We start from the raw sequence: 21,243 nt of genomic DNA on the forward strand, positions 1-21,243 counted from the left end.
CCGCCTAGAGAACTATCGGTCCCTGGAGGCACACAACTTTTTTACAAGTGGCTTTGTTGGAGTTGTGCTCCATCATAAACTACCTTCATCGGATACCTACCTGTTCCGGTGTGATGTAAAGCCATCCTGGAGGGTGACAGAGAAGCCGCACCAGACGTGGGTAGCAGTTAAGGGAGAGGGTACCATCGTCGCTGCCCACTGCAACTGCATGGCAGGGTACGTTTGTGAAAGCGTTCATTTGTTTGTGTGTGCGTGCGTGGGTGACATAAATACGTCCAAATATATCAAAATGTTCCAAAAGAAATGTCACCAGACAGGGCAGTATTATGTAAAATCTTAGGCCCAATATCTTTAGTGATCTAGAGCTAATGGATATTTTTTTACTTCCTTTTCAGTCTTGGTGAAAGTTGTTCCCATGTGGCTGCTGTTCTTTTTCAATTAGAGGCTTGTGTCCACATGGGGATCAACAAAGTGCCATGCACAAGCAAAGCCTGTGAGTGGAACAAGACGTGTGTTAAAAAGATTGAGCCTGCTCTTGTTGCGGAGACAACTTTTTACACAGAGGACAAGACGTCAAAAAAAAGGAAAAGGAAATCCCCTACCCCAAAAGCCTGTTTATCACAGCAGCAGCAGTTCCTCACTATGCTGGCTGACAGATCACCTGACTCTGTGGTATTAAATAGTTTCATGGGTTTTTCCAGGCCTTTTAAGAAGCCATGATGTTTCAGCCAGCATGAGGTGACCGAGGAGGAGATCGAAAATGTGGAGACAGCAACCATCCATCAGGCATCCTGTGTGCAATGGCATCAAGAGCGGGTTGGTGGCGTTACAGGCTCCATAGCCCACCGTGTCTTAACAGCTACAGAACATCCTAGCAAGTCACTGATCAACACCATGTGAACAAAGGCACAGGCCAGTAATGAAGCCCTGGATTCAGTGGGGGAGACACCATGAGCAAGATGCCATTGACACTTATCAATATGCTCTTGGAGCTGGGAGCCCCACAGACAACCTGTCTTCCACCATTTACATCTGTGGCCCAGTAGACGCACCACATCAGAACCTGGTCATCAGAAAGGCTGGCTTCCGCATCTGCCAAACTATGTCATACCTGGGGGTTTCATGTGATGGCTATGTTTCCTGTGACTGCTGTGGTGAGGGTGTTACCTCAAGACACCTCTACTGGGTACCAACAGCGGCTTGAGGTCAAAAGAGGACATCTGGAAAGTCTGACAAGCTTAAAGAGAAGTCATGCATATTTCACTCAGGTATTTCAATATTTCACCTGCATATACCCGCACACCTCTAATAAGTCTGCAGCATTTTGTGCAATTATCCACAGATGGCATACTGTCTATAATGTAAATATTAGTGTTATGATGATTGCATTTGACAGGTCCAAATGCAGATGTTTGTTACCAAACGGATGTATGCAGACTTCATCACTTGGACTCCTCAGACCTGCCTGATATTCAGAGTACAAAGAGATGAGGACTTCATCAGTGGTGCCATTCATGTGATGCAAACATTTTGGTCACAACACATACTACACAAACTTCGGGAGCTGAAAGATGCACCCGGTGGTTGAATTTCCAATCAGTGTAAAAATGGCAACAAATAAGTCACTGTGACAGAGTTACATATTTATTTATACCAATTCATTTTGAAACATATTATAGTTATTTCATTCAGTATCCACATAGACTACTAGACTATATGTACACAATCAAATATCACAAAGCCCATACATTTATTTACAACATGAAAACATACATAGGCTACAAATAGAATGAATAATGGGCTGTACAATATTGGAGGAAACTGATGTTGCAATGAAATTCATCTCCGTAACATCGCTGTGATATGAAGAAAAACAAGTGGTTTTGATTAGAGAGATTATGTCTCAACTGAAACCTGTTAAAAGGCACAATTGGAATAATGACTTCTTCGTTGTATAAAAAAGTTGCATAAAACATTGTTCTCTGATGCTCATTATTAAATTACTGCATTGATTTTGTTCTTACTCTCAGATTCTGTAACGGTTGTACATGACACTGCCAGACAAGTTCATTAGTGCTTTCATCCTGCAGTCTCTTCACCAGGCGCAGAGGAAGTGGGCCATCCAGAATGTGGTGCCGGCTCTTCAGGGCACCAGTGACTCTCTCAGACCACATATCACATATTTGTTGTTAAAATGCTGTTTATCTTCATTGTTATGTTTGAGTTTCACAGGAGTAGCACAGTTGACCGTTATATCATATCGTCAGTGCATTGTGTCCTATAGTTAGTGTTTCTTTTTCATGTTAAAGAAAGATTCCTGTTAACTTCCTGTTATCCTGTTCTCTTGATATTGCACTAAATGTGAACAACAGTTCAATGTATTTAAATATAGAATAACATGTTTTTAAGATCAAATGTTATCTTAAGACACCCTACAAAGTAGGGATCACATGTACTCGTTGATGGGATTAATTGAATAACGTCTCAGCACGTGTTAACCCGGATCTGTACTGTTACAGTAATTAATTTAGTTAGGGAAATGTGACCCACGTCAGCGGCAAGTAGCAACAGTGATTTGATGATGCAGCACACTCTGAATACCAAAAACATTAGAATGTACGTACTGTATGAATCTGACTGCTGACTCTATACTTACCGATGTGAGTTCTGATGTTCGACGTCACACAAGAATTTGCAACATCTTCGGCTGACAGTTGTTTTCGGCCCCTCGTGAAAGACGGTGTGATGAGCTGTGCACCCAGAACAGAAAAGTCATCCTTCAAAGGGAAGCCCCTGTCGACTAACATCTGAAATAAACATAACAAATACTTAAAAACACTACTTTACTTCAACTGTAACTCAAAAAAGGTAACTATGGATAAATAATAAATTCACAAATAAGACTTAAATTAGAAATAGAAAAAACCAGTTGAATTGTTACCTGATCTCCTGCTTGGTGGAACTTCTGAGATAAGAAGTCAGTTCCTTACAATATGCACACCTGAAGCCCTCCCTCCCCAGCCTTTGGAGAGATACGTGATTGAGCCAGATGGGTGACATGCAATGAAATACTGTATTTTGAGTCGGTGATAGCTCTGTGAGAAGAGACAGTCGTTAGTAATACTTATCTATAAATTGTGTACATTTACACAGACAGCCAGGTAAGTATTACAAAAACCCCACACTTTATGCATGCTATCAAAAAGAAAAATATCTCAGCTTGTTTTCAGCCCTCTGATGTTGGGGATCCTGGTGCCGGGGCTTCTGGTGCTGGGCCCTCTGATGTTGGGGATTCTGGTGCCGGGCCCTCTGATGTTGGGGATTCTGGTGCTGGGCCCTCTGATGTTGGGGATTCTGGTGCCGGGGCTTCTGGTGCCGGGCCCTCTGATGTTGGGGATCCTGGTGCCGGGGCTTCTGGTGCTGGGCCCTCTGATGTTGGGGATCCTGGTGCCGGGGCTTCTGGTGCTGGGCCCTCTGATGTTGGGGATTCTGGTGCCGGGGCTTCTGGTGCTGGGCCCTCTGATGTTGGGGATCCTGGTGCCGGGGCTTCTGGTGCTGGGCCCTCTGATGTTGGGGATCCTGGTGCCGGGGCTTCTGGTGCTGGGCCCTCTGATGTTGGGGATCCTGGTGCCGGGGCTTCTGGTGCTGGGCCCTCTGATGTTGGGGATCCTGGTGCCGGGGCTTCTGGTGCTGGGCCCTCTGATGTTGGGGATCCTGGTGCCAGGGCTTCTGGTGCTGGGCCCTCTGATGTTGGGGATCCTGGTGCCGGGGCTTCTGGTGCTGGGCCCTCTGATGTTGGGGATTCTGGTGTCGGGGCTTCTGGTGCTGGGCCCTCTGATGTTGGGGATCCTGGTGTCGGGGCTTCTGGTGCTGGGCCCTCTGATGTTGGGGATTCTGGTGCTGGGGCTTCTGGTGCTGGGGCTTCTGGTGCTGGGCCCTCTGATGTTGGGGATCCTGGTTGGGCAGACTGAACACCCTCACGCTTCCTCCTTCTCTCCAGCCTCTGAAGTACTGACCTGGGAGACTTTGTCTTTTTATGTGGGAACAGCGAGGGTGTGTAGTCTGGGTGGGCTATGTCCTCGTTTTTTAAGGCTAGGGCAAGACAGTTCACAAACTAAATGAGAAGGGGATAGAAGGGGGTGAAATACATTCTAACTGCAGAAAGCTTGGAAGCTACCACCAGTGATGTTAGCATAGCTGTGTTTTTGTATACTCAAGCAAGGTAGCCTGCATAACGTAGTAGTTAGTTAACTTCTCTTAAAACTAGTAATTGAACATTCATGTTAACTACGAAACAATTTAACAGTTATCGTGTGAATAACGTTGTCATACCTGTAATGAAGTGCTGACTACAGACGTACACATGTTTGGATTTTGGATCCCACAGGTGGCCAAACTCATACTCCCGACGGATCGCTTGAAGCCACCGGGTTCTTCTCCTGGGCTCTGTGATCCCGTTGGGCAAACGATAACATTTTAGATTTGGATTTTTAAGCTTGTTAGTTGTTCAAAAGGGCACACAGCAGCTCCTGGGCATTGTGGAAGCCGGTTTGTTTTCCCCCTCAGCGCGAACCGGATGTGACGTTTTATGGGCGTTCCCTTGCTTGCCGACTGTATCTTGATAAATATAAACACTGGGCTGCGTTCCAATAGTCCATTTCTCTTAGGAACCTTCCTAACGGAGTGAAATGACCCGGAAGCCCCTCAGTGGCAGCCATGATAAGTGCCGTTCCAATTCTCTAGATGAAAGGAAAGGAGGTTTCAAACTTCCTTTATAACCTCCTTCAGCTTAGGAACCACTGGACCTCCCTAACCAAAAGGAGAGGAGAAAATGCTGCCCCACAATGCATTGCAGCCGCAGCATTTGCGTCACACAACATTCGTCCGTTCACGGAAACAACCGATTATGACGGAGAAATTATATCATGAACGTTACGGTGCTTATCAAGTATTTTAAAACGTATGTGGTAAGTTGCCAAAGTGCTTTGTTTTGAACGTTCATCAGTATTATAATCAAAAAGAGAAATATGAACGTTAGTTTTTACTGAAATGATCAAATAAAGTCAACATTTCACTGAGCTGTGTGGGGTTTGTTCAACTTTTAAAAGATGTTTGAATGATGTACACAGTGATAGGTGTTAAGGACTAACGTTTATAATAAATACATTTGTATTGATTTAAGATCTTTTCATCAATCATACGTATTGGGATCATTTGTATTAATGTGGACCGGAGGGAGAGGGTGACGAGCAGAAGTTTCACTTTCCTTTTTTATTTCAATTCCATCTTTGGTCATGAAGAATATGTTTCTCTGTTGTCCCCGTTCATAAAGCATAAAGCAACAGCATCAGAGCACGGTGCAGAGTCTCTAGATGAGTCCCTCCTTCTTATTAAACATCCATGTTGTAGTCCTCTGTATAGAAAACTGTAGTTTCCATAGTTTCCCCACAGCAGCAGACGCACATTCAGGACGTCCGCTGGCGCATCATTAACACGTGGGATAGTGAAAGTGCAGTCTCTTCTCCTAAGTCCTTTTGAATTCTCCTATCCACTATCCCTTAACCCCGTGACCTTTCACTCAGAGGTCAAGGAATAGGAAATAGGGTTAGGATTATCGGAACGCAACACTCACCCGCGCTGCTGGCCAATGGAGACCGACGTTGCCACTTGGCCGCCATCTTGCCACAGGCAGTTCTCTCATTCATAACATTATGGTTTACTATTTAAATAACCATAGCTTGCTCAATTTTCAACCAATTTTCAAACGGTTTGGTTTTTTATAAACATCAAAGATGTAGTTATGATACTGCATACTTATAATCATGGACTTTCATATGAAAATAACATTAATCAGATAAAGCAATAGCTATACACACACACAAGGTATTTATATTAAATATTTGCCGGTGTATATATTTCCATTTATTTGATTATATTGTTAATATTTAAAATAAATTATAAATAAATTATAAAATGAAAATACATTTATATTTTATATATAAAAATCGGTCTCATGTTACCACTCTGTAAGACAAGAGTTGTTAATTTAGCAATGCCTTAGCTTGAAGAACACGGACACAACTAATGACAATAGCATATGGTGGTATATTATTTAGATATTCACACCTTTATCAGAAGAACCAAACCAACATAAAATGAGCTCACAGACAGGCCAGCTCTGTCTCATTTATCACAATCATTTTTGAAATGAGATCTTCATATCATCCTAGTTTTGTATTTAGTTTCTAGATTTGTAAACAAATCCAGAACCTTTGAAATATGTTATTGAAAAAAGACCAAGAATAATATAAACTGTACCATGTGTCCTTTTGTGTCCTTCTGTAGTCCATTTGTGGTTTGTCTTGTCTCACCCCGGCTGATATCTCACTAAATCCACTGTTTAAATGGTTCCCTATATTGCCCCTATGCCCCTGTAAGGTGTCTTTGGATGTTATGAAAGGCGGCCCCCCAAAATAAATGTATTATTATTATTAAGAAGAACAACTTGGTGTGGTGTGGAGGGGATGTAGGAAGCAGGAGCAGGTGGGGAGAGATGGGGCTTCAAGGTTCAAGGTTATTTGTTTTAAATGTGTCTTGGAGATAAGGACCAGCTGTCCACAATAAAATACAGTATAACGCAAAACCAATAAGACACACGGTGACACATGGCACACCAACAATCAATCATCGTCCAGCCTCACTTTTGGTATTCTTTCACAACCATGTTATGGGTTTATTAGACTGAGCAAACATAAACACATGTGGGGAACACAGTGCTGCGTCTCATGGAACATGAAGATTTAATAAATACATAGTCAAAAGTCCGGCATAGTCAGGTACTTCTGTAAACACAAAGCCAGCAAATTCCTGTATCATAATGCAAGATGTTTTTAACAAGCCAAACCACTTGGAAGAAATCATGTGTAACTTAAGTGATGTTGAAAAGAAAAAGCAGCTCTGCCTCTCCCACTGGTGTAAAGTTGCTGGGTCAACTTTGTAATACTAGGTCTCACTCACAGCCTCTTGTTATTAGCCAGCTAATAAATACAACCACGGCACATACACAAAGAAAAGCTGCAATTTCAACATGTCCAAGCATCCTGTATCATAGCCATGCTAATAATGTTTATAATAAACCAAACCGTTTGTAAATCTGTCAAGATTTCAGCGAGTTAAGAGTATTTTTGTGCAGATCACTCACCTTACACCAGCTACCATAACGCCAATCAGAGTAACTGTTGACTGTGGCAAGATGGCGGCCGGTCAGCTACGCTGGAAAATCTCCCATGATCCATCTGGTGTTTGTGTGGGGTCCAAGCACCCGGGGAAGTGCGCCGGAGTCTGATGAGAATATTCGTTGTGGCCAAACGGCGGTACTACACTTCATTTAGGTTGCTGGGCCCGGAAACACTTTTTCCCATTGACTTACATTGGGAAAGAGTGGTCTGTAACTCGTTGGATAATTTTTTTTAAACTAAATAAACCACCCAGTATGAACGTTTGTATAGCCCTTATTAAAAACATTCGTTCCTCAAGTTTTAAAATGTGCTAATAACGTTATTCTGAGAGTTATTTCCCTCCGCATTATGAACGCGCATCCAGCCCACGGGACCGCGACGCCCGGCACGTTCATGTTACGTGTTCAGCACTACATGAGTTTCTCTTTATAGCCTGAAACAGCTTTATTCATATTCATTTATTCATATCGCTTTAACAGCGATATGGTGTCACAGCCCAAACCCAAACCCTTGTTATGGAGTCCTGTTGGCAGGGGGTGGATTGTCCGAGATAGGGTCATTCAACCAGTGCTATTTACAAAACCCCCAGCACCGACAGAAGAGAGAGACATTACTCACTTGTATTGCAAAGTGTGGAGAGAGTGGAAAGTGCCTCTCTGTTGGCCTTCCCTGTACGGAGCTCTGCACCTGCTGTGCAGAATGTCAACATGTGTCCCCTAACGTTTCTGAGGAACCTGACGTTTAACATTATATTCTAGTATCTATAAACTTGACCTCTCACTGAATTATTTGATTAATTGTATGCTGTACTTTGAATTAAGGTTCCAGTTTCAATAAAACCTGTACTATTTACACCTATGTTTAAAATGTAGAGGCTTGCAATTTAGAACTAATACACTTTATTGTATTGGGTTACTCTTATTCTGACTATTTGGTGATGTAGTTCAGCCACCCGGTATTTCCCTCTCCAAATATAATGACCATCAGAGTGAGCATTCTTAACTTATAGGCTATTTTGCCACTTCTCCAGCATTCTGAATGTGAGTGTCTCAGAGAAGAGGCCTATGTCTAAAGAAATCTCATTTTCAATAGAACTGTTCCAGATATTTCCAAACAACTACTGGTTAGTGTTCAATAGCACCCTAGACAATTCAGTAACGGTATATTTTTTAGGGATTTCTGTTTTTCTGATAAATGAGAGAAAAGTGATGGAGTCCTATGTTCCTATCACCAAAAGTACAATTTCCGTCTAAACTAAAGCTAAGTTTACAGGACTATAATTCAGTATTTCTTTAGTTAAATAATTGTCTGACTATTTGGTGATGTAGGACAGCCACCTGGTTCATACCTTAGCAAATCTGAAGAGGAAAAGAGTTGTTATTCTCAAGTTATGGGCTTTTTAGTCACCATCCCCATTCGGCCTGGTTTAGTTTGGCTCTTTTTCAGGGATTGGGGTAGTTCTAAAGAACAACCAAAAAAACCTTTTTTCCCCCGAAATAAAATTTGACAACAATCACTTTCATTAATGGGAGACCCTAAAGATAAGAAAAATCATTGTTGTCATTTGTTCTACCTCGGGTAGGGGTATCTCGAAATCTGAGAGAGACTAACTGGCAACACAAAAGAAAACATGGGAGCAGTGGCTGTACTCTTCCAGCCGCCTCCTCTGTGTTTGTTTTCCCTTTCCCTGTTTGTGTGTGTGTGTGTGTGTGTGTGTGTGTGTGTGTGTGTGTGTGTGTGTGTGTGTCTGTCTGTGTGTGTGTGTGTTTGTGTGTGTGTGTGTGTGTGTATATTACGCCGATTATTGTCTGTAAACTGTTATCTACATACGAAATGCAAACATATAGATACAAACAGGTGCTTATGCCACAGTAACAACACTTACAGTTTCATACACGCACAACGCTATATCCAGTCTCTGATTGTTATGTTATTATGAGAGTGCTCTCATACTTCAAATTGTATATATTTATATAAATATATTTGTGTGTGTGTCCTCATCTGTAGCCTGTTATTGTCTCATTATACCGCACTGTGAATGAATCAAAGTAAATATATAAGTGGTCATGAACACATCTGTCCATCAGACAGAGGGCTGCTGTGCCTCCTGTCATCACTAATGGACGTCTCTTTAAAATGACCGCTCAGAGGAGAGGAGTTCTCATTTCTCTAACCGCCTGCTGCTTCCCCTCCTCTCTCCTCGGCTCCCCTCCTCGGCTCCTCCGCTCGCATCTCCTGTGGGCGGGACTAAGTCTCGAGGAGAGGAGTAGAGGAGGGGAAATTAGAGTATTGAGAAACCTCTAGTGTGAACTCAGACTCCATTTTGTTGTCGGACTCGTTAACAGACTCTAACGTGGTCCAGAAGCAGCTTTCACTTTCACACGCCTGTATTTAAAGTTTAATTGAACACAAGCATATCAATATTATAATATGTTCTAACGTATAGATTATGAAGATGATGTTTAACACACATATGGTAGATGTTTTCAGCTCCTATTCAAAGCAGTTAGAAGATAATGTTTTCTTTCAAATCAGGCTGATGCAGAATACATTTACTGCTGTTTGTTTTCACAGATCATTTAAAGTGCGACTCGATGTTACTGAAGGACAAACCTTTTATATCATTTTATTATTTGAAACCTTTCAAGGTTAGAAACATGGCTAGAAAACACAATGAGAATACAAACAATATAACTGTAAAGAAGCAGTGCCCTGCCCCACTTCTGTTTTTAATATTTCTGCAGCTTTTCACAGAGAGCATGCTCAGAAATCTGCATAGTGTATCTCTTTAATCTGAAGAAATAGCCACAGTGTATTGGTAAATGTATGACGTTAGGCTCTGACGTTTGCTTTCTGAGAATCACCCCCCCCCCCCCCTTGATGCAGGTGCTAAAGGTCATAATCTGCTGCTCCTGATAACCCTAAGCAATCGCCCTTTTTCTAGTTCCAGAATTTGGAGAATCAAATTGCAGAATTTAAGGAACTAAGGAAGGAATAGAGACGCTCCGGATGTTGATATTTCTTTTCGTGACTTCAAATGCAAAGACCCAAAATCTCCATATTTCCTCACAGAAGTTAAGACCTAAACATCTGTGTACAAAATGCAACTAATAAAACGTAACACCTGTAACTCTACGTGTTGCAGCTTAGTTACTCTTAGCAAAGAACACACGGCTGAGAAGAAGACAGAGCAGAAGACATTCTGCATTTGAGTGATTTAACATTTACATTTACAAATCTGTTCTCTCACATGACTTCTAGAAAAAGGCTTTCAGGACTGAACATTGAGCTTCAGCTTCTCGTTGAACTGGGAGAGCACTTCCTGGAAGGAGTCGGAGGGCACCGTCTGCTCCACCACCAGCCGGACCCCGCTCTCTAGGACCCGGTAGTACCGCTTCACCTCCTGCAGCTCGGCCTGCAGACGCTGCTCCACCTGCAGATGCTGATGCGTCTCCTCCCTCAGCTTCAGCTCGTACTTCCTCTCCACCCCTCGGATCTCCTCCCTCAGCTTCCTGTCATAGTGCTCCCTAAGCTCCGCCTCTCTGCGGTCCAGCATCTCCACCACCTCCTCGTAGCGGACGTTGGAGTAGAACTGTCCTCCGTTAGCCTCCAGCATCTGCTCCACCTTCTCCAGCAGATCCAGCACCTGTCCGCGGTCGTTGGCCCTGGCGTTGTTGAAGACGTGGAACCGGTTCCCCGCCTTCTTCAGGACGGCCCTCAGCTCGGGGTCCGCCTCCTGCAGCAGCTGAGGCCCCGCGGCGTCTCCGTGGGTGAAGAGGACGATGGTGTGTTTCCAGGCGTCCGCCCCGAAGATCTGCTCCAGCTGAAGCACGGCGTCTCGCTCCTCCCCGGTGAAGGGCCCCACCCTGATGACCAGCAGGAAGGCGTGGGGCCCCGGCGCCGACATGTTGATGCACTTTGAGATCTCTCTCTTCACGCTGTGCTCCGGTAACGAGGTGTCGAAGAGCCCGGGGGTGTCCACCACCTCCACCTGCCTCCCAGAGACCTCCCCCGTCTGCTTACAGCACTCCTTGGTGACTGGGGGAGGAAACACACAATATGTTACACACACACACACACACACAATATTTAACACACACACACACACACACACACACACACCCTCTCTCCCCCTCACACACACACACACACACCCTCTCTCCCACACACACCCTCTCTCCCACACACACACACACACACACACACACACACACACACACACACACACACACACACACACACACACACACACACACACACACACACACACACACACACACACACACACACACACACACACACACACACACACACACACACACACACACACACACACACACACACACACACACACACACACACACACACACACACACACACACACACACACACACACACACACACACACACACACACACACCTGAGGACTGATGGACGGCGGCGCTGAAGGCGTCTCTTCCCAGCAACGTGTTTCCACTGGAACTCTTCCCGGCTCCAGTCTTCCCAAGAAGAACCAGCCTGAAGACTGGGACAGGGAAACACATTCATGACACGTTAGGAGATGATCACTTCTATCAGAAATCACTAACTCTTTTGGCTCAAAGGTGTGTTTCCCTCTGGAGTAAAGAGTGGCCTGCTTTGTGTTAAAGGGAGCAGGCTGCCCAACATGAGGCAGCATCTGGAACATGGACTGCAGATGTTTCAATGTGTTGAAAGTGTTTCACACCTGGAGGATAGTCCTTGCTGTTCCTCCTCTTCTCTCCTGTTCAGAGACAGAGACACATGTATTATTAGTAATCAGGAAACCTCCCATTCAAGAGGACTCATCATTTATATATATATATATATATATTTAAGCAATAGCTCACGACAGGCCGTGGTATATGCTCATTATATCACAGCTAAGGGGCGTGGTTCGGCCCGACGAGAAGCGGAGGGTCGACAACCCCCTTAGCTGTGATATAATGAGCATATACCACGGCCTGAAGTGAGCTATTGCTTTTATAAAACGGTTACCAAGTGTGGCAATATGAAAGAAAAATACACACTCTAATTGAAATAGTTTTTATTCGTAAATAATGATGATCAAAATAAAATAGTCTGGACCGCTGCGTAAAAAGGAGGGTTTCTGCCCCGTTACTTCTCCGCTGCTTTCTTGTTCCAGTATGAAAAGCAAACTGCAGTTTGCTGTTCAGGCCATCGGTATACTGTTTTTCTCAGACGCGGAGGGATACTGACTTGTTGTGAAAAGTAACGTACAATTCTACCCGTGGTATACGCTCAGTATATCACGGCTAAGAACCAATCAGATTGCTTGTTTTGACTTGTCCGTTTTATAAATATAGTTATACACTTTTACACGTGCTCATTAAAAAATAAAAAATAAAAGTCAAGTCAGCCTCAGTTTTAAACTCTGCTTTTAAAAGTTGTTTATTAAACGTGTCTTCCTCTTTAAAATGTCTATCAAACTTATTTATTAAAACACGTTATTATCTAGTGCTAAGGTCTTTTAAACTTTACTCATTTCCTAATCCATTTTCAACCCTTTGAAAGCCCTGGACCAAAGGTCACAACGTGTGCAGCACACAGTTTGATATCAGTAACACGCTGATAAGGCTGAATGTAGAGATAATGATTAACTCTGTGGAGAAGGAGCTCTGCTGTCACTCAGAGGTTCAGGAGAACCTTCCTGAGTCTCTGGAGAAGGAGCTCTGCTGTCACTCAGAGACTCAGGAGAACCTTCCTGAGTCTCTGGAGAAGGAGCTCTGCTGTCACTCAGAGACTCAGGAGAACCTTCCTGAGTCTCTGGAGAAGGAGCTCTGCTGTCACTCAGAGACTCAGGAGAACCTTCCTGAGTCTGTGGAGAAGGAGCTCTGCTGTCACTCAGAGGTTCAGGAGAACCTTCCTGAGTCTCTGGAGAAGGAGCTCTGCTGTCACTCAGAGACTCAGGAGAACCTTCCTGAGTCTCTGGAGAAGGAGCTCTGCTGTCACTCAGAGACTCAGGAGAACCTTCCTGAGTCTGTGGAGAAGGAGCTCTGCTGTCACTCAGAGACTCAGGAGAACCTTCCTGAGTCTCTGGAGAAGGAGCTCTGCTGTCACTCAGAGGTTCAGGAGAACCTTCCTGAGTCTGTGGAGAAGGAGCTCTGCTGTCACTCAGAGACTCAGGAGAACCTTCCTGAGTCTCTGGAGAAGGAGCTCTGCTGTCACTCAGAGACTCAGGAGAACCTTCCTGAGTCTGTGGAGAAGGAGCTCTGCTGTCACTCAGAGACTCAGGAGAACCTTCCTGAGTCTGTGGAGAAGGAGCTCTGCTGTCACTCAGAGGTTCAGGAGAACCTTCCTGAGTCTCTGGAGAAGGAGCTCTGCTGTCACTCAGAGACTCAGGAGAACCTTCCTGAGTCTGTGGAGAAGGAGCTCTGCTGTCACTCAGAGGTTCAGGAGAACCTTCCTGAGTCTGTGGAGAAGGAGCTCTGCTGTCACTCAGAGGTTCAGGAGAACCTTCCTGAGTCTGTGGAGAAGGAGCTCTGCTGTCACTCAGAGACTCAGGAGAACCTTCCTGAGTCTCTGGAGAAGGAGCTCTGCTGTCACTCAGAGACTCAGGAGAACCTTCCTGAGTCTGTGGAGAAGGAGCTCTGCTGTCACTCAGAGACTCAGGAGAACCTTCCTGAGTCTGTGGAGAAGGAGCTCTGCTGTCACTCAGAGACTCAGGAGAACCTTCCTGAGTCTGTGGAGAAGGAGCTCTGCTGTCACTCAGAGACTCAGGAGAACCTTCCTGAGTCTCTGGAGAAGGACTCGAGGACTCTTCAGCAGCTCCTTAATCGTTCAGTCTGTCCTCAGTGACCCTGGCTGGACAAAGACCCCCTTGACACTGTGACTATAGGGGGGTTACATTATGATTATTACATGTACACAGTGCTCCTGGGAATCAGGCCTTATGTGTGATACTTTAATATTATTTGTGTTGTTGTTGAGACGCAGGGTGATTGTATTCTTTCAGAGTGAACGCGTCAACAGGAATCTGTTAGACCCGACCCCCCCAGTTCCTCTGGTTCCTGGAGAAACACCCGTAACAAACCCCAACAGCAACCATCTGATTTGAGGAGGGGGCCACGCGCCTCAGAGTCTTATAGCAGGGCTAATGTGTGTTACATGATCATTTAATGATATGTGTGTCTGTGCTACAGTGGGAGCCACCGCCTGCACAGAGCATCACAGATCCCTCATGAAAGGTCATCTTTCTGTTCAAACTGTGAGGAGTGGAGGTCTCACTACAACGAGGCGATGCAGAGTTCAGTGCAGGAAACACACAGAAGAAAACAGCCAGGAGTAAGACGACAGATTCAGACGAATAATCATGGAGAGATTTGGTCAGTACTCAGAATGAACAACAAGTACTTAGTTACTTTACACCACAGTTTCGTTGCACCTATAATTCCTGTCCAAGTGGATTTTCTAATATAATATATATCATCGTTAAATGATTTCAACAATATTATTTAAAAGTATCACCTTTCATATTTATCTTGTTTCAAAATGTTTTCCATGTGGTGCTGTTTGGAAAGCTAATAGAAAAAGACCTTATATATATATATATATATATCCGTATAATACTTTATAATCTTTGCTTAGAGTCTATAAATACATAAGGTTAATACATGAGGCTGAATAAATGTATCTGCGTCATTTGGTCTAAAGTGAAAGTAAAGAATAAATCATGAAAAACAGAATAAATCCCGTCTTTAAACTCTGAAACCTCTGAGGAAGAAAAGATACTCGAGATCAAAGTGGGTTTAAAGAATCCCAGAGTGCAATAATCAGAGTAAATGAAACTTACTGGGTTTACTGGTTTCTGCCATTCCTCCACCCGATAACTCCTTTCTGTCAAGAGGAAACTCTGCACAACTACATCCGGTCTACACAATAAAACTCACCGGGGCAGAGCCTGAGAAACAACTAACAGTTAGAAACCAGTGCTCTGCTCTCTGAAGCCGGTGAGACAGACCCTGATCTCTCTGAGTTACCTGAACCCCAACAAAGAGCTCTCGCTAAGCGGTCCTACGAAGCTGGTTATCAACTCGGTCTCAAGCCAGGGTTTCTCTGTCCGGCTGAGTGCGCGTTCACATGAAAGGGGCGGGGCTAGCAACATTTGACCAATCACAAACATGGGGAAGCGCACTGACAGCGCAGTATGGGCTCAGAACAGTCTCATAATACACACATGCGCGCAAAAGGATTCACACTTGTGTTTTTCAATGCACACACAAATGTGTTCCCTTTCATATACATGTAGGCTAAATAATATCCAAACACTCTGAACCTGCAAACACAAACCGCTTTCTGTGCACGGATCGCTGTGCATTCGTGTGTTGGTTTTTTGAGACTCCCCTGACGCTCACCCGCTTCGTGCTTGTAATTTTTTCTATCTATAGCCAATCAGATGTCTCCTCAATTCTAAGCCAATCACATGAGCGAGCCTCCACGAGGGTAGATTTCTTGCGTTCATGACGTAGCGCTTCATGTGTGCATTTTGCGCAGTCCGGAGCTGATAGGTCCATGGAGCCTGCCTCCTGGCGCTAATCTCAGGACACCTCCACTCTCAGTACATTGCCACTTTCCGAACAGGAAATGCACGCAAATACAAGCCTTTATATTATTAAGGTACAGCGCCACTTTCCGAACCATTGATGAATGCTTGTGTGTTCACAGAAACGGCAGGAAAAACCGTTTTAAATGTGTGTTTCCTGTATGGCGAATCCAGCTGCTTTGCTTATGTCTGTATGAAGTTGTTGTGAGTGTGGAGGGAGCAGCTCCAGGTTAGCTTAGCCTAATCGATCAGTGCTCTACGAAGCCAGTGCTCGACAGTGAACTGTCAACGGGGGGAGCCCCGCCGGTCATTATCGGCTGATATTCACTCTTAATAGTTGGATCTGTGCTCTCTATAAAGGCCGATCAGGAGAGCTGGATCTGATCGATATGGACATAAACGAGAGTGAAGTATAACCGGACGCGAGAGAGAAATTAGATCAACTGCTGAGTCTGACGGAGACACGCAGCTCTGCATGATCACCTGAAGCCCCGCCCTCTGTTTAGCGAGCTGACCGGACTGCGCAAAATGCGTATATGAAGTGTCATGAACGCAAGAAATCATACCCTCGTGGGGGCGCGCTCATGTGATTGGCTTAGAATTGAGGAGACATCTGATTGGCTATAGATGAGAGAAATTACAAGTACGAATCGGCTGACTGTCAGGGGAGTCTCAAAAAACCCACACACGAATGCACAGCGATCCGTGCACAGAGAGCGGTTTGTGTTTGCAGGTTCAGAGGATTTAAACGGAAAACAAATATGTGAGGATCAAAAATACACATTTAAAACCTTTTTCTGTATTTGGAGTTTATTTACATATGAAAAGGAACACATTTGTGTGTGCATTGAAAAACACAAGTGTGGATCCTTCTGTGTGCATGTGTGTATTAGGAGACTGTTCTGAGCCCATAGCGCAGCGCGTCATACTTCCTGAATGAAAAGTGAACTATTGTAGCGTCCGAGGTGTTAGGGCTTCAAAGGTAATTCTGTATCACAAATACTGAGGAACTTTGTGCTTGTGGAGCGTCACAAACAGCACCTCCATTTATTACTTTCCACTCTCTCTTTCCACACCTTCAGCCAGACTGCGCATGCTCAAAACACATGAACTCTCACCCCAATGCTTACACTATAGAGCAGACCTGGGCACTGTACGGCCCCCGGGCCACATACGGCCCTTTGGTTGACTCTGACCGGCCCGTGTAAGGTTAATTGGAAATTACAAAATAAACATATTTTCTAATTTTACCTCATGCATGGACTAAAGCTGCAATGCTTTTATTTTGAAGTTGTTTTTTATTCACGTACATAATGACGCAATACGTCAAATCAAGACGTGCGCGTTATTGGATAATTGTCACAAGACGACTTTAGCGCTCAAAAATGTCAGCTGATGCTAAAAAAAGAAAGGTAGATGCCGAATGTAGGGTTTTCAACAAAAATTGGACTGCTAAGTATTTATTTACTGAAGTCGGAGGTAAAGCCGTGTGTTTAGTTTGCGGGGAGCAGATCGCCGTGTTCAAGGACTACAATTTGAGTCGGCATTACGAGACGAAACACGCGGAGAAATACAAAAACTTGACTGATGCTGAAAGGGCGCGCACATCGAACGCTTTGCTAGCTAAGCTGCAAAAGCAGCAAGGCTTTTTTACCAAGCTTCACACATCCAAGGATGCAGCAACCAAGACCAGCTTCGTGATATCCCACAAAATAGCTAAACACAGTAAGCCATTCTCAGAGGGGGAGTTTGTCAAAGAGTGCTTAGTGGACTCTGCAGCACTAATATGCCCTGAAAAAAAAGAAGCCTTTGAGCAAGTCCCGCTGTCCAGGCGAACCGTGACGAGAAGGATCGAGGACATTGCGGGGAATCTGGAGCTTCAGCTGCAACATGAAGTGGCAAGTTTTGACTTTATCTCCTTGGCTTTGGACGAGAGCTGTGATGTCCGCGACACAGCGCAGTTACTCGTATTTGTCCGTGGGATAACGCCGGACTTCAAGATTACGGAGGAGCTGGCAGCAATGCGGCCGATGAAAGGGACGACGACAGGGAGCGATCTGTTCACGGAGGTAAATGCGTGCATGGACACGCTGGGACTGAAATGGGACAGACTGGCAGGTGTCACAACAGAACGGTTGTCCAAATCTTACAGGTAAAAATGTTGGACTTTTGAAACGTATGCAAGATAAAGTGACTGAAATCGACGCAGATCAGAAATGGGTATTTTTGCATTGTATTATACACCAACATGTGTTGTGCAAGTCAGTGCTAAAAATTCACCATGTTATTGATGTTGTTACTAAAATAGTAAAGTTCATCAGGGCACGGGCATTGAATCACAGACAGTTTGTTGCACTTTTGGAGGAGCATGAGACTGAGCATAGTGACATCGGCTACCACACAGCTGTCAGATGGCTCAGCCTGGGCAAAGTGCTAAAAAGAGTTTGGGACCTGAAAGCACAGATTCAAGAGTTTTGTGAGAAGAAAGGCAAAGACATCCCAGAGCTCTCAGACGAGGACTGGATGGCAGATTTTGCATTTGCTGTTGATGTGACTGCACTGATGAATAAACTGAACACCAAACTGCAAGGCAAGGGCCTTTTTGTTCATGAAATGCACAGCCTGGTGAAGGCTTTCATGAGAAAGATGCAGTTTCTTTCAAGCCAACTGGAGAGCAACACTCTCACTCACATGCAAACCCTGAAAGAAGTCACACCATCAGCTGATCACCTCCGCAGGTACTCATCCATGTTAGGAGCATTGCATGGTGAGTTTTCAAGGCGATTTGAAGATCTCCGAACAATCGAGGATGAAATGCTCGTGATTTCCTCTCCCTTCACCTGCAGTATGGATAATGCACCCAGTGATGTTCAGCTGGAACTCATTGACCTGCAGTCTGATGCAGTACTGGCCGAGCGCTTTAAGTCAGGATCTCTGCTGGATTTCTACTCTTCTCTCGAGGAGGAGAACTTTCCAAACATGAGGAGACATGCTCAGAAGATGTTGGTTCTCTTTGGCTCTACCTACATATGTGAACAAACATTTTCAAAGATGAAGTTTATGAAATCCAGGTATAGATCCTCTCTCACTGATGATCATCTGTCAGCTGTGCTTCGCATCTCCACCTCAGACATTCAACCTGACTTTGATGCACTCGTTAAAGCCCAGCAGAGACTAGATTTCTCTCACTGAACAAGAAAAAAGAACTTAAAAACACCAAATGAGGTGGTTAGACTACAAATGTAGGCATGTAAAGGAACCAACTAGCAGTGAACTGGGACACTTTCTTTGGAAGCCTTTTCTCAAAATCACAGTTCAGTGATGTTCAGTGACAGTTCAATATGATGTATCTTGCTGAATGTTTGGAGCACAAAGACAATGTTGTGATGTCTTAAGAATGCTAAGAACCTTTACACAACTTTCCAACAGTATATGAAACTCAAAATGTGTTTTGTAGTGAATGCGACTGAAAATGTTCACTAATATGAGTCAGAAATGGTGAAAAACGTTCACATTTTGTTTACCATTGTTTTGGGAAATTTGATTGAATAAATTACATTTTTTGTAAGGCAACCTCACTTTTTCATTGCTCAACTGTAACATATACTCTTACCAGCTTGTCAAAACAATGCTATTTACTGCTTTTTATAAAGAAATACAATTAATATTATGCAGAATTGAGTTCAGCCTTTTGGCCCGGCCCTCCACAATATGTTTTGTTTCTCATGTGGCCCCATGGAAAAAATAATTGCCCACCCCTGCTATAGAGGCTTCTCAATACTCTAATTTCCCCACCTCGACTCCTCTCCTCGATCCTTAGTCCCGCCCACAGGAGATGCGAGCGGAGGAGCCGAGGAGGGGAACCGAGGAGAGAGGAGGGGAAGCAGCAGGCGGTTAGAGAAATGAGAACTCCTCTCCTCTGAGCGGTCATTTTAAAGAGACGTCCATTAATGATGACAGGAGGCACAGCAGCCCTCTGTCCGTTTCTCAATCTCGAGGATACTGGCTTGGTAGTCGCATACTTCCAAGTCACTTCCTTCAGAAACGAAGCAAGTATACTTCCAAGCCACGGCTTCGGAAACCAAAGAAGAATGGAACAGGCTAACAAGTGTGCCACTCTCTCTAATGGTTTCAACATAAACTGTACCGAAAATAAATCCCTCACGATGTCTATCTAATTATGAACTTTACTTTCACGGAACACATTTTGGTGATAACAAAAGCAACAAAGCAACATATTTACCAACACATGTTCTACGCCACAACAAACTTACATTTCAATGTGTGCTGTGTCGGCTCAGCCATTCTCCGCAAGGGTTTTGGAAATTGGTCCGTGCGCAAAGCATTGTGGGGATTTTAAGGACGCGAAGTTTACCCATGTGCAGCCTCGAAATTATCCCCAAACCAAGGACGCGGCCTCGGTGGAATTCCAAGTAAGCTGGAGATTGGAACAGTCCTTCGGCGGCACTCGATGACGTAGCATCCTTGAAATATTGGCTTGGAAGCCAGTTTCCTCCAGATTGAGAAACGGCCTCTGTCTGATGGACAGATGTGTTCATGACCACTTATATATTTACTTTGATTCATTGAGAGTGCGGTACAATGAGACAATAACAGGCTACAGATGAGGACACACACACATATATATATATATATATATATATAAATATATACAATTTCAGAATCAAACAGAGCACTCTCATAATAACGTAACACTATCAGAGACTGGATATATCCCCCCCCCCCCCTCTCTCCCCTCTCTGGTCGCTACAATGAGGAAAATAAATTACGGGCCCAAAGTTTTATTTACAAGTATTAAAAGTAAGCAGAGGACACCAAACCAACTGAGACCTGTCTGTCCGCTCCATCTATGCACTGTAGGCTACCCCACAGACACACAGGGGACATTACATTGACTTACATGCATTTCCTGGAGACTTATCCTAACCTTAACCATAACCAACACATGCCGAACCCTTACCCTAATACTAACCAAGTCTTCACCCTAAAATTAATTATTCCCCTCATGGGGACCTCCAACTTGTCCCCATAAGGGAAGCGAGTCCCCATACATGACTGTGTAAACAGATTTAGGTGTCTCCACACACACACACACACACACACACACACACACACACACACACACACACACACACACACACACACACACACACACACACACACACACACACACACACACACACACACACACACACACACACACACACACACACACACACACACACACACACACACACACACACACACACACAGCTCCTAAATCATTTTGTGAAGCACTAACTGGTTTTAGAAACATCTGGACTCTTTGTTTGTAGATATCTACTAAACTAAAGCAGAGACAGAGAGTAGGTCTGTTACACTGAGTGATATATATTATACACACTGCTCTGCTTTCTGCACGGA

General features: G+C 44.3%; 1 protein-coding gene and 1 long non-coding RNA gene across 2 annotated transcripts; both read right to left on the bottom strand.

Annotated features, from left to right (window-relative positions):
- Positions 1-3,954: 3,954 nt before the first annotated feature.
- LOC307018828 lies at positions 3,955-8,115 on the bottom strand. The gene is made up of 3 exons (XR_013802508.1): positions 7,202-8,115; positions 4,333-4,446; positions 3,955-4,092 (listed from the first exon to the last, which is right to left on the bottom strand). It is a non-coding gene; the product is annotated as an uncharacterized lncRNA (long non-coding RNA).
- Positions 8,116-9,835: 1,720 nt separating this feature from the next.
- LOC307018055 (GTPase IMAP family member 7-like) lies at positions 9,836-15,338 on the bottom strand. Its single transcript, XM_079648113.1, has 4 exons — positions 15,070-15,338; positions 11,965-12,000; positions 11,659-11,763; positions 9,836-11,276 (listed from the first exon to the last, which is right to left on the bottom strand). The coding sequence occupies exons 1-4, from the start codon at positions 15,089-15,091 to the stop codon at positions 10,510-10,512; spliced, it is 930 nt and encodes a 309-aa protein (XP_079504239.1). The 5' UTR covers positions 15,092-15,338; the 3' UTR covers positions 9,836-10,509.
- Between the last annotated feature and the right edge of the window lie 5,905 nt (positions 15,339-21,243).

This window comes from Notothenia rossii (assembly GCF_949606895.1).
Source record: "Notothenia rossii genome assembly, chromosome: 9".
In the NCBI taxonomy this organism is placed as follows: Eukaryota; Metazoa; Chordata; class Actinopteri; order Perciformes; family Nototheniidae; genus Notothenia; species Notothenia rossii.

Excerpts from the sequence above, each read along its gene's own strand:
- LOC307018055 (XM_079648113.1), bottom strand. The coding sequence starts at position 15,091 with ATGGCAGAAACCAGTAAACCCA. Across the intron at positions 11,764-11,964 it reads CAGCAAGGACTATCCTCCAG|TCTTCAGGCTGGTTCTTCTT; the intron begins GTGTGAAACACT and ends TCCCTGTCCCAG. Across the intron at positions 11,277-11,658 it reads CGCCGTCCATCAGTCCTCAG|TCACCAAGGAGTGCTGTAAG; the intron begins GTGTGTGTGTGT and ends TTCCTCCCCCAG.